Below are 13005 nucleotides of genomic sequence, written 5' to 3'. Positions count from 1 at the left end.
TTTTACTCACTTACATAAACCTTAGAGAGGAACAAGAGGTGGGAAATGTAACCAAATAAAAACGTCTGTGGGGACGACTGCAATCCAAATGAACAGCTGTTCCTCACATATTTAGACGTCTTTTCAGTCACTTAAACTGCAGCACAGATTTCTTCTCTTTGTTTTCTGGTAAAGAACCAACAACACAGTAAACCATACTATTTGTCTGATAACGGCCTCAGAAATGTTCCAGTAAGCACCAACACCACAAACACTTTAGAGGTGTAGTTTAATTGCAGTGGTTAGATCCACCAGCTGGGCATTGCAGCATGAGAGCATCTAGAGAGCACAGATGTACATAAGAAATGAGAGCATCAAAACTTTTGCAGGATGTTTACAGAGTTCATGACACCATCAAATAAATGAAAGTTCACTCCTTTATTGTCGTCTGTGCTGTAATACAGAGACTCCTTAGAAAAATACAAAAAATGTAAACCTGTTATAAAATATACAAAAAATACAGGGATTCAAATACAAAGGGGTATAAATTTGTGGCAGTCGTTTATATATTATAAGACACAGACATTCAACACAATCTTCAGGTGGTTCATTTACAGAGTGACTTTATGACTGTGATTCAGTTTTTTTAATATTCCTTTATGGTGACCTTTCTTCATTCATAGTAAATTTCTGTGCACTGATTCGCTCACATTTACTTTAATCGACCACAGCCTCGGTGAATAGTGATATTTAAACATCTAAAATTCCCTTTTTTAAAAACTACACCTCAGTTTTCTCTTCACCACTTTTAACCATTTAGGCCCAAGATAAAAATCTACCGTCTACATGCAAGCACGTAATGACCCAAAGGACTTTAATATTCAGAGTGGTAATAGCACTTCATTACTTTTTGTCATTCTGCTGCTGATTAAAATAAAACAAACTGTAATAAACACGTCATATTTAACAAACCATACAAAAGAGATCAAAGTATAAATAAAGCTGTAAGAACAGGCGAATGATGGGTGGCGATGAATGAACACTGTGTGTGAGAAAATTATGCTGATATTTACTACATACAGTAAACTCGTTTTTTTGACCATGAACTCATCGTGTGAGGGTTAACTGAGGTCATAGATCAAGTGAGGCGTAGATTTAAGGCAATTCTCTATTAGCTTCACTTTTCAGATGTTCATTTTTTATGCAAACTGTGTCATGGCAGAGGTAACAGACGTCATGGGGAACCTGAAATATCAAATCCATGTGTTTTATGACCCTTTGTCGTATAAGAGCACCTTTACTTGGTAAAATGTTGTAGAGTGGAGACACTTTTGTCCGTTGAGGCTGATTTGGAGGATTTGGTTTGTCGGAATGTGCCGAACTCTTCTCAAAGCTTGATTTATCGTCCTGTGTTCAATCTCCCCAGAGATCTTTCGTTGGTCTTGAAGCTAATAAATGTTGAACAACGGCTCTTTCCACAGAAACGCAGGACGGGAGATTTCTGGGAGTCTGAACTTGTGTTGTCACAGCAAATCTAAAAACCAGCGTGCTTACTTTGGCTATTGCATTTTAAGCAAGTTCAATATTATTACAACCAATTCAATTTAGTTCCAGGGATACTTTATTCTTCTGAATCAAAATACTGCCATTACACAGCAGTTTACTACCAAGCAGACCTAACACGTTAGCCTGTTCTCAGGCTTTGTGCTAGGCTACGCTGTAGCTATGGGGTAGATTTACCACAGTGTTATAAATCAAGCTTTAGTTTGTTCTTCTTCCTCTTCGTCCCATTGTGCTCGCTCAGAAGTCAACAGATCACTTCCTGGAGAAAAGCTGGTTCTCCAGCTGTTCCAGGCGCGCGGTCATCCCAGCCAGTGGACACGTCATTAAGGAATCATAAGTACTTAACATGCACACATACACGCTCACTGTATTCTGTATAAGCTGGCACAGAGAGCACAGAGGGGGGTGGGGTCACCTGCATGCTGAGCACCCAAAAACTTTCAGCTTCTAAGCCGAAGTCACGGGGAAACAACAGATATTATGTTATTAAAAAAACACCCAGAGCAATAACAAGAGATTTAATATGCAAAGACACTTTTTGAAGTCTTTACCTGAAGGTACAGAATTACCTGATATTATGTGTTTTTTGTTTTAAAGGATATGTTTCTGTGTGAGCTGCTCCAGGCTGTTCATAGTGGCCTGCTGGAACTCCACCAGACTTTCACATGCACAGGGGTTCTTCACCTCAATCTCGCCCTGACTCTCCTCTGCAGAAGGAAAAATATATGAATATAATATTCTTTATCTGTATATACATTGTGTTAATTTCAGTTATCTTGAAGGTGCAGACATTGCTCATAAGATGCGATGAAGTGCTGTAGTTTAATTTTTTAAATTGTCCCTGTTTAGCTTTAATGTCTACTTCGAGCTCCAAACCAATAAACTACTATTATTATTTTTTTAACCTGAGGATTTAATGTTCGGTACACTCAGGAAAAATGTTTTGTAACTGCTTTGTTTTTAGTGCTCTTTTTCTGCAACTGTCATGTTGTAATTCTGTCAGTAGAGGGCGACAAAGACAAGACATTGTTACAATGAATTACCAGTAAAAACCACACAAACCATCACATGAAAGTTCTGCTGAAGCTTTGCTCTTAAGGCTGACCAAAATCTTTTGTTATTAAAATGATGAATGTTGTCAATTTCAGCTGTTTATGGTACAAAACTCTTTTCTAAGTGTATAAAAGGTTGTAATGTGCTTTATTTGTGCAATCAACCAATGACCTTCACCATTATATAAGCTGCATGAACCGAGGGATTCAGTAGAGAAGATTTTTAAACCATAGTAGTAAAAAAAGAGCATCGATTTTTATATAATTATCCTCTTGGGGAGGATCCTCTCTTACTTTCAGGATGTTTTTCCTGTTTAAAACCAATTTAAGTATTAAAAAAATATTAAAAACTTAAAGAGGATTAAAAACACAGCGCTCTCCCAAGGCCAGGATTTAATGCATTGTTTGCACATTCTTCGTCTCTTTAATAAGTCTCATGAAGTTCACATTGGTAGTTTTTATACTTCCACCTTAGTTTATTCATTGCAGGAAAGAAAAAAGGTGCTAGAGCTTTTTCACTTCCTGTGGCAGAAAGCAAGCCTCAGAATATGAACCAATAATATGCTGTCAGATTAACTTGTCTGTTTACTTGCTGTTTTATACGCTGCGGTCAGGTCTAGTAGAGCAGGTTACCTGGGCAGACATTGAGTTTGAGGTTTTCAGCGATGGTGCTGATGGCGGTGAAGTCAGTGGTGTAATAGAAATGCTTCTCCACAGGCTCAGACGCGATCTCACGGAGCTCATCTTCCACCGCTTTTCCAACACCCACCGCGTACATGTTGATGCCTGCATACATGCACAGGTGCAGGGTCACATGATAACTACTGCACTGCTTGATTCAGACACTGAGCTACAGATGCTGTTATTATCATCCTGGGTCTTACCGGCTTCTTTGGCCTTCTTGGCGTACTCGGTGATGTCATCCTGGGAGCGTCCGTCTGTGAAAACCAGCCCGATTCGTGGAATGTTGCGGCTCAGAGGACGAGCGCCTTCTGCCTCAGAGAAGCTGTTTTCCAGCATGTGCTTCAGGGCCAGGCCGGTCATCGTACCTTTCTCCATGTAATCAACCTGAACATGGACAGTAACAACATTTAGAGTCGTGTAGCTGAGCAGGGCCCAAACGTGGTGCAGGTTTAATCTTTTATTCAGGATTTCATTAACTGCAGTTCACTGCTGAGGGTCTGTATGTATATGTAAAATATGCCTGTACATGAATCTTTATGCTGACTTTAAGCATCACACAAGTATTACAATCTCACAATACTGGCGCCACCTGTGTGTCACAGATCAGCGGGATAACTTCTCTCATTCACTTTACAGCTGGGCTTCTTTAGGAAGAATTAAGAACTGCCCCCTGCTGGCCATTAGCAAGAATGCAGGTTTAAGTTACTCCCACAGCTTGATGTTTCAAACTGTCTGTCACGGCTACAACAAACAAACAAACAAACAAACAAACAAACAAACAAAAAAAGGAAAGACAAAACAAAACAAACAAACAAAAAAAGGAAAGACAAAACAAAACAAACAAACAAAAAAAGGAAAGACAAAACAAAACAAACAAACAAACAAAAGGAAAGAAAAAACAAAAAACAAACAAACAAACAAAAAAAAGGAAAGAAAAAACAAAACAAACCAAACAAACAAACAAAAAAAAAGGAAAGAAAAAACAAAACAAACCAAACAAACAAACAAAAAAAGGAAAGAAAAAAACAAAACAACCAACCAAACAAACAAACAAACCAACAAACAAAAGCACTACCTTCATGACTGCAGCTTTGATCTCATCAGCTGTGTGGTACATGTTGAGGGGAAACTCAGTCCTGACCCGACTCGAGTACTGAACCAGACCGACTCTGGTACCGTGAGCAGACACGTCCAGAGAGTCGACGACCTGCAGGGACCCAGGTGAGGTGATGAATATTCAGCATTTTATTATTTTAAGATTATTTGATAGTTTTTAAGATACCGGACAAAGATGTGTATTAATATGTAAAATATCTTTTTGCTGAATGTCCAGGACATGTTGTTTTAGTTGATTATTATTTCTGGAGCCAAAACAAGATTGCTTCCTCCTGCAGTAATTCATATTTGATGGCATTGTTTTATTCTGTGACCGTCCTGCATGTGCAGGTATGGACATATGAAATAATCCTGCAATTTGGCAGTAAAACACTCAGTGTGTTAGAAAATACTTCCAACCTGGTTAACAAACTTTTTGACAAGCTCAAAGTTTTGAGGGCGGACACTCTTTGAGCCGTCGATCAGAAGCACCAGGTCGATGTTTGCAGACTTGCAGGCTGAAGAAGAACGAGACAAACGAAGGACGGGAGGTTTAATTATTTAATTTATTTCACTGTGAAAAATATGATTAAAGAAATCAAGACATGAAATACTAAACAAACACTGCAACACAAATACCACAGTAAAAACATGTAACCTAACGGCCCACATGAGTCACTGCAGAGTTTACTAGTAACTTTCCAAAAGTGGAGTTACTCAGTTTGTGTGGAGGTAAAGTTATGGAGCTGAATGTATAATCATTGGATTTTACATAGTTTATATATTCTGCTATTAGAGAGACGTATGTTGTTGTCATCACAGTTTATGTCAGTAAGGAAGTTGCATAAATACAAACTGATGGTGGGATTCAATAAGAGTGAACTTCTTCCAGAAAAGCTGGAGCGATGCTGAAGAGTATTTTTGCTTTATTTTGGGTATTATTTTATTTTTTCTTTTCTTTTTCCAAGGTGAACTTTTGTACTGTTTACGTCATTGAAATAAAATGAACAAAACAAAATGGGGTAATAAAGCTCAGTTTCACTGAGTTATTATTAATATTATTGTTGTTGTCGTCATAGTGACAAACGGTTGCTCTCAGATGTCCGCAGCAGTTGGAAAGCAGGTTTGGAGCGTAGCTCTTGAAGCGATGATACAGTTGCTTGCAAAAGTATTCGGCCCCCTTGAACTTTCCCACGTTTTGTCACATTACAGCCACAAACATGAATCAATTTTATTGGAATTCCAGGTGAAAGACCAACACAAAGTGATGAACACGTGAGAAGTGGAATGAAAATCATTCATGATTCCAAACATTTTTTACAAATAAATAACTGCAAAGTGGGGTGTGCATAATTATTCAGCCCCCTGAGTCAATACTTTGTAGAACCACCTTTTGCTGCAGTTACAGCTGCCAGTCTTTTAGGGTCTGTCTCTACCAGCTTTGCACATCTACAGACTGAAATCCTTGCAAATTCTTCTTTGCAAAACAGCTCCACAGCTGCTCTGTGACGCCTCAGAGGTTGTCTAAGAGAATATTGGGAGCAACAACACCATGAAGTCCAAAGAACACACCAGACAGGTCAGGGATGAAGTTATTGAGAAATTTAAAGCAGGCTTAGGCTACAAAAAGATTTCCCAAGCCTTGAACATCCCACGGAGCGCTGTTCAAGCCATCATTCAGAAATGGAAGGAGTATGGCACAACTGTAAACCTACCAAGACAAGGCCGTCCACCTAAACTCACAGGCCGAACAAGGAGAGCGCTGATCAGAAATGCAGCCAAGAGGCCCATGGTGACTCTGGACGAGCTGCAGAGATCTACAGCTCAGGTGGGGAATCTGTCCATAGGACAACTATTAGTCGTGCACTGCACAAAGTTGGCCTTTATGGAAGAGTGGCAAGAAGAAAGCCATTGTTAACAGAAAACCATAAGAAGTCCTGTTTGCAGTTTGCCACAAGCCATGTGGGGGACACAGCAAACATGTGGAAGAAGCTGCTCTGGTCAGATGAGACCAAAATGGAACTTTTTGGCCAAAATGCAAAACGCTATGTGTGGAAAACTAACAACAGAATTGCAGCAAAAGGTGGTTCTACAAAGTATTGACTCAGGGGGGCTGAATAATTACGCACACCCCACTTTGAAGTTATTTATTTGTAAAAAATGTTTGGAATCATGTCTGATTTTCGTTCCACTTTTCACGTGTGCACCACTTTGTGTTGGTCTTTCACGTGGAATTTCAATAAAATTGATTCATGTTTGTGGCTGTAATGTGACAAAATGTGGAAAAGTTCAAGGGGGCCGAATACTTTTGCAAGCCACTGTAAATGAGACTGTCTCTCTGCCTCAGAATGTGATGTGAAGCTTACTGGCCGGTACGCTGGTATTCGCTCGCCCTCCCAGGAGGAATAAAACAATCCCAACATCTTTGTCCAGCTCGTTTCATCCAGACATAACTGAGCTGTTTTTAACATCAGTTTGAGATCATTGTACATCTTTATTTCCTTTCCTGAGACGTTACCTCTGCTCCTAAATGTTTTTTCCTTTCACTGAGAGTCACCTGATCAACGTCCAGCTGCCACTGAAATGCCCTGAATCTTCATCCTCCTCTTTAATACATTTCTTATGCTTTGGCTTCAAATATAGTGAAGCTCAGCAGTGCAGGTTAATAATTTATCTTTGAGCTTTGTTGTTGTAGACTGATTTAATAAAAATCCAGCATTTTTTCTAAGTTTTTTGAGTCTTTTTTCCACACCTGCAGCCTTTCTGCTGGTTCACACAGGAGCTAGCATCTTAATCCTGAAGCAGCTCTCTCTGCACAGAGTGCTGAGTTTCTTAAACTAACTCAGAGCTGCTGAAACAGGTCAGAGGCTTTTGCATTTGCACAGATGATGACTTACTGCCGCAGCTCTTGCCGTCGTCCTGTAGCAGCTGTCCCTCGGGGCAGATGCAGTGATAAGAGCCTGGAGTGCTCACACACTGGTACTCACAGCCGTGCTCCACTGTGTTACACATGTTCATGTCTGACAACACACAGAAAGCACATATTACACCATAGCAGAGAGAGACACATGCAAAAAACTGTTCAGTAATGCACAACAACTAAAGGTTTAGTGAACAGCTGTGGAAGACTTGACCTCGGGGAGGTCAACACTTATTTTTGCTGCTAGATTATGGTGAAAACCACCTCCTCATTAATCCTTCCATAAGTTCACCTACACAAACCTTTTGAAGAATAGATGCTGTTCATCGAAAGGCTCAAATGCACAAGATTTATAAAACAAACTAAAGCTGACCTATAAGAAAAAAAAAAGTTCTTTCACAGCTGTTTTGTTTTCATAATCACTGAAAACTGAATTAAAATGTGATTAATCGAGCAGCCTTCACACATGGTGTCAACCTGGGAATCGACACCACAGCCATTAAGCAGCAGAGCTCCATCAGCCCGTTCCTGCCTGTTTATTTAATGTAGAGGATGATATTACAAACAAATCTCTCTACAAACTACATGAACATGCCAGTCCTCATTAAAGTGTGCTCATAACTTTTCTTGGATAATAAGTAGTTCCATAAGAAATGTATGAACGCAGCACCTTTGGTTGGTCTAACAGAGCGAATCAGCATCTCAGTGACATCTTTTAGTGCCCCCCCCCCCCCCCCCCCCCCCCCCCCCTTTAAAACAAATTCAAAGTACATATTTATCGGGTGCACTATGTAATAAACACAAGCAGGGTTTTCATGTGAGATTCACTGACTTGTGCAGGTCTTCTTGTCCTTGTTGAGTTTGAATCCTTTGTTACAGTCACAGGTGAAAACGCCCGGAGCGCTGACACAGATCTGCTCACAGTCGTGCTTTCCCTCAGCACACAGGTCAATGGCTGAGTAACACACACACACACACACGTTATTCCCAATTTATAACATTATAGTGAGTGAATGTGACTCTAAGTGTCTAGTTTTACTCTGCATGTGTTAAATAAAAGTGTTTCCAAACTGTGCAGAGACCCAGATGGACTCAGTTTTCAGTCCTTACTTTAAAGGAGCTGGAAACAACGAGCCTTTCATATGAACAACTCATAGAACGAACAGGAGAAAGAGCAGCCTTTTCTCTGACTGTAGGTGTGTTTCTGCAGGTGCGTGTACACCTGTGTGTATTTGCACGAGGGCTTGACTAACGTGTGCAGGTCTTCTCGTCCTCATTGAGCGTGTATCCTTTGTTGCAGTCGCAGGTGTAGACGCCCGGCGCGCTGATGCAGCTGTGTTCACAGTGGTGCTTCCCCTCAGCGCACAGGTCAATGGCTGAACAACACATTGAGCGAAAGTGTGTAATTGTGATTAAGATTTTTTCTTAACATTTATCAGCGTCTGAGCCAAACAAATATTCTTCTTACATCTGCTTTGGATTTTGTTCTCAGAGGTTTCCAGTAAGAGCTCAGATAGACGGACTAAATGCCAGATATTAATTTCTGGAAACAGTAGACATCATGCAACAACCCCAAACTCTGAGATTACAGGATTTATTCAAATATAAGCACGCAATCCCCTGTTATTCATCTGGACTCCTTTAAATGACGTTTGAATCTTTGAAGCAAATTTTTAATTGACTGTGAGTCAAACTTATCTTCTAAACTGTGTATTCAAAGCCGACTGTGAATTACTTAAAAATGTCTCCTTTCTGCTGTGAACTACAGTCACACTGTGTCTTATTCATGCTGTGGAGATGTGCACGGCTTCAGGAGAACAGGAAGTCTTTGCACCCACAAAGGTTGCAAATGGTCTTAATTTTAAAGGTTCCTGATGAAGAGGTGCTCTGCTGCAGCTGTTGATGTTATTGCTGCCAAAAGGCTGACACCAGCACTCAACACTTTAGGGCTGAAAGTCAGAACGACTAATGTCAGGAAATTCAAAGAAGCAGGCCACAGATGTAGAAGTTGGCGTTATTTAAATGGGAAGAAAATGAGGACTCCATCAGCCAGTCATCGGTAATTTTCTTGTTGCAGCTCCTCTCATAACCTCTGATGTCAGTCCTTCCAAAGTTGGGCCCAAGGTCCACCAGATTTATTTTTATGTTAAAGAGCATGGAAATGCATCAATAGTAGGAGCTGACAGCACCTCAATGATGGATTCATTCTGCAGGACGATCGGGACTTTGTCAATGTTTTGTAACAACTTCCTGAGAATATCCTTCAAGCCAGCTCTTTTTCTTCTTTAAAACTTTAAATGACATTTTCTCTTTGCCGTTTCATCCTTTAAGTCAGAATAACTTGAAAGCTGTTTATTAATTTTTATGTTGTTTGTAACTTTGTTCACAAAGGTGACGCATCAGTAACCTTAAAGACATACGACATGCTTCCTGATGAACATGTCGCTGTGACGCAAGCTCTCGTTTCAGGCGTCAGACAGCTCTGAACACGTCACACTTCAGACAGCTTTTTTTCTACTTTTGGATCTATGATGTCACAGAGGGGATATACCTAATGCAAAGCTCTGGAGCGAACACAGCTTGTTTCAGACAGAATATGAAGACCTGCACGGAGGTTCAGAATAAGAAGAATTATTTTGAACCATGCAAAGCCTCAAAGATAAAGTTATGGAGGTGGAAATAAGCAGAATAGGGTTTCTTTAACAATCACATGCTGCTGCAGAAATGTCCCAAGAACACCAAAAATTGGCATTCTTGGCCTCTGCATGCTCTCTGCTGTACCTGTGCTTATTTTTCCACACTTGAATTATATCTTGAGTAATTCTATAAAGTTTGAGTGGGGACTGAAAAAAAGCTACTGCATATTAGTCATGCTGCTTTATTCTGGCACCATCTCTCAGGTCTCGACTCGATTTTCTAAAAAAAAGGATCATTAAAGTGTTTTTCATCATCTTGTGGTGATCTCAAAAATGATCATTTAGTATTGTGGATTTCTTCCAGCGCTCTACATAATGTCATGATTATCTAGTAACCAAATCCAGAGACACATTTGGGAAACGTTAATGTTCTGAATCCTGCATTAGCGGCTGGGTCAGGCCGGTTTCCGTGTAAAGAAATCAGAGCCTCACCTCCGTCACAGCAGCAGTGGACATCGTGGCCGTGTTATTAACCGCTTATGATTTTTCTTCCATGTTCGCTCTGCTTACCCTGGCAGGTCTTGCTGTCCTCCAGCAGCCTGTATCCCTCGTTACAGCGACAGCGATAGCCATTGAGCACGCTCACACACTCGTGATCGCAACTGTGGTTCCCAAACGAACAGTAGTCGATCACTGAGGGGAGGAAAGCAGCGAGGCCATGAGCAGCAGAGAGGACAGCAGCCAAATGTGTGGGTCGCATTTATGTTCCCCTTGTCTCTCAGTAAGTCTCGGCTTTTACCTGCTTTGCTCTGTCCCAAATATGAACCTGAATGAGTCTTACTGCAATAAGCTGATTTACAAATACAATGAAATGATCATTTCTAACTGTATATCTGCACATGGGTTTGGTACTGCAAGGCTTCATACTGTTGACAGGTGAGCTGTGAGGCAGTGATGCTAACAGGTGCTCTCCATCTCTTAGTGCAGTTAGCATCTTAGTTAGCATGCAAACACTGAGCTGTAACTGATTAGCTGAAAAGCTCGTGCTCGCTTTCTGTCCCAGAATTTCAAACCACAACTGACGTGCTGGCTCACTCGCAAACGTTCTCATACTTTGATGAACAGTCCAGTGAAATGTCTTCTGAAACATTTGAGGCGAGAAAATCAGCAGATTGAGTCTGTGTATCTTAGATAAACAGCAACGACTGTCAAAGGTTTTCAGAAGAAACACATCGTACCAGATGCTCCATAAACTAGCTTAAACATCAGCCTCATGCTAACTCGATGTGCTGGCTTATGAAACGCAGCACGACTAGAATGCATTGAAATCAAGGATCTAGTGTAAACATACTGTGCTGTTTCAGAATTTATGCTTTCTAACTCGTGCTTTAGAGAATTTCATTTAAATGCTTCTCATAAATCTGCCTCGTGTGTGCTGACTGTGTGCGTACATGTGCGTATGTTACTTCCTGCAGTGTGAGGAAAGTTTCAAAGCAGATCTACAAAAAGATTTAATTGTACAAACTGGAGACGGAGGAACAAAATGCAAACACACAACCACCGAGCAGCAGAATCAATGACAGCAGAACACACTTCAATCAATCGCATAAAGGTGATCGATATGAGATGTGTGAATTTGCATGTACGTTGTGTGTGTGTGTGTGTGTGAGACTAACTTGAGCAGGTCCTCTTGTCATTGTTCAGTTTGTATCCTTTGTTGCAGTCGCAGGTGAAGGAGCCCGGCGAGCTGACGCAGATTTGTTCACAGTTATGTTTTCTCTCAGCGCACAGATCTATGGCTAAACACACACACACACACACACACACACACACACACACACACACACACACACACACACACACACACACACACACACACACACACACACACACACACACACACACACACACACACACACACACACACACACACACACACACACACACACACACACACACACACACACACACACACACACACACACACACACACACACACACACACACACACGAATGATATTATATGGGGTGGCTGTAGCTCAGGTGGTAGAGCAGGTCATCCACTGATCGGAAGGTTGGTGGTTCGATTCCTGGCTTCCCCTAATCTACATGTCAAATATCCTTGGGCAAGATACTAACCCCAAATTGCTCTCCGATGCATCCATCGGAGTGTGAATGTTAGCTATGAAGCACTTAGAAAGATGTGCTTGTGCGAAGAACCAGTCCATTTATTACTTTTTATAAACACTCTCCAGTGTTTGTTTGATTTCTGGTTCTAAAACTGACTTTTTCTTTTCTTTTATTCTGTTTTTTTTGTCACACATGTGCTAAAGGACAAAGCTTCATATTTTCACGTTTCCCCTGTAAGCCAAAAAAACGTCCGGAAAATTCTCTGTTTCAGGCAGTTTTGTTTTCTACTTTTTAAGATAAGATAAAATAATTTAAGAAGAACTTTATTTATCCCGAGGGAAAATCTTTTGTCATGCACATGCTCAGTGCTGCAAGAGAGACAGAGGAATAAGATATACAATAAGAATACTAGTATACAGTAATATACAGTAGGATAGTGCAAAACATAATATCAAATAACTCTAACAAAGTAACAATATAACTTTAACGTCTGGGTGCTGAGAGGACAGCCTTGTTGCGAGCACAGAGGACCCGCCTTCTGCTGCTTAACCAATCAGAAAAAAGCTGACATGGTCCCAGATCTGGTGCTGCGTTTTTGTTTCTTGCTATTTTTCTTGTGAGTGTTTGTTTGTTTTGGTGTCATTCTGTTGATTTTAGTTTTTGATTATTAACCTGTGCTCCTCTCCCTCCTGTTTCCCATCATTCCTCACTCTGTGGGCCTGAATGCTCTCTGTCCTTTGTTAAAGTCTCTTTGTGTTTCCCTGAAACTTTTGTGAACTTTGTTCTCAGATTTTGACATTCACCCAATAAAAGAGTTATTTTTTATTGTATTGTCGGCCTTTAAGAATAAAGAGCTAAAACAGATCGTTTCAGACAGCTGTAGATCGTGCTAATCTCCTCCACTAGAAGACAAAAGTAAAAATACAAAGTTCAAAAGGGAAAGACA

The 13005-nt window shown here is 40.6% G+C and overlaps 1 protein-coding gene across 5 annotated transcripts in view; it reads right to left on the bottom strand.

Annotated features, from left to right (window-relative positions):
• Nucleotides 1–402: 402 nt before the first annotated feature.
• The window catches only part of matn4 (matrilin 4), a 32328-nt gene continuing 19725 nt past the window's right edge, over nucleotides 403–13005 (bottom strand). For 2 of the 5 annotated variants that reach the window (XM_085160407.1, XM_085160408.1), the window contains exons 7-17: nucleotides 11606–11728; nucleotides 10500–10622; nucleotides 8547–8669; nucleotides 8126–8248; nucleotides 7271–7393; nucleotides 4794–4891; nucleotides 4354–4485; nucleotides 3479–3662; nucleotides 3228–3380; nucleotides 2147–2249; nucleotides 403–1855 (exon numbers count right to left, since the gene is read on the bottom strand). In XM_085160407.1, the coding sequence (XP_085016533.1) occupies nucleotides 1795–1855; nucleotides 2147–2249; nucleotides 3228–3380; nucleotides 3479–3662; nucleotides 4354–4485; nucleotides 4794–4891; nucleotides 7271–7393; nucleotides 8126–8248; nucleotides 8547–8669; nucleotides 10500–10622; nucleotides 11606–11728 (1346 nt within the window). In that variant the 3' untranslated portion in view covers nucleotides 403–1794. The remainder of the gene's footprint in view (nucleotides 1856–2146; nucleotides 2250–3227; nucleotides 3381–3478; nucleotides 3663–4353; nucleotides 4486–4793; nucleotides 4892–7270; nucleotides 7394–8125; nucleotides 8249–8546; nucleotides 8670–10499; nucleotides 10623–11605; nucleotides 11729–13005) is intronic. The other 3 variants (XM_085160410.1, XM_085160409.1, XM_085160411.1) reach the window with 3 other exon arrangements.

Source organism: Neolamprologus multifasciatus, chromosome 5 (genome assembly GCF_963576455.1).
Source record: "Neolamprologus multifasciatus chromosome 5, fNeoMul1.2, whole genome shotgun sequence".
Taxonomy (NCBI): Eukaryota; Metazoa; Chordata; class Actinopteri; order Cichliformes; family Cichlidae; genus Neolamprologus; species Neolamprologus multifasciatus.
Note: the sequence above shows the minus strand (reverse complement) of the source record. Positions and strands in the feature narration are given on the sequence as shown.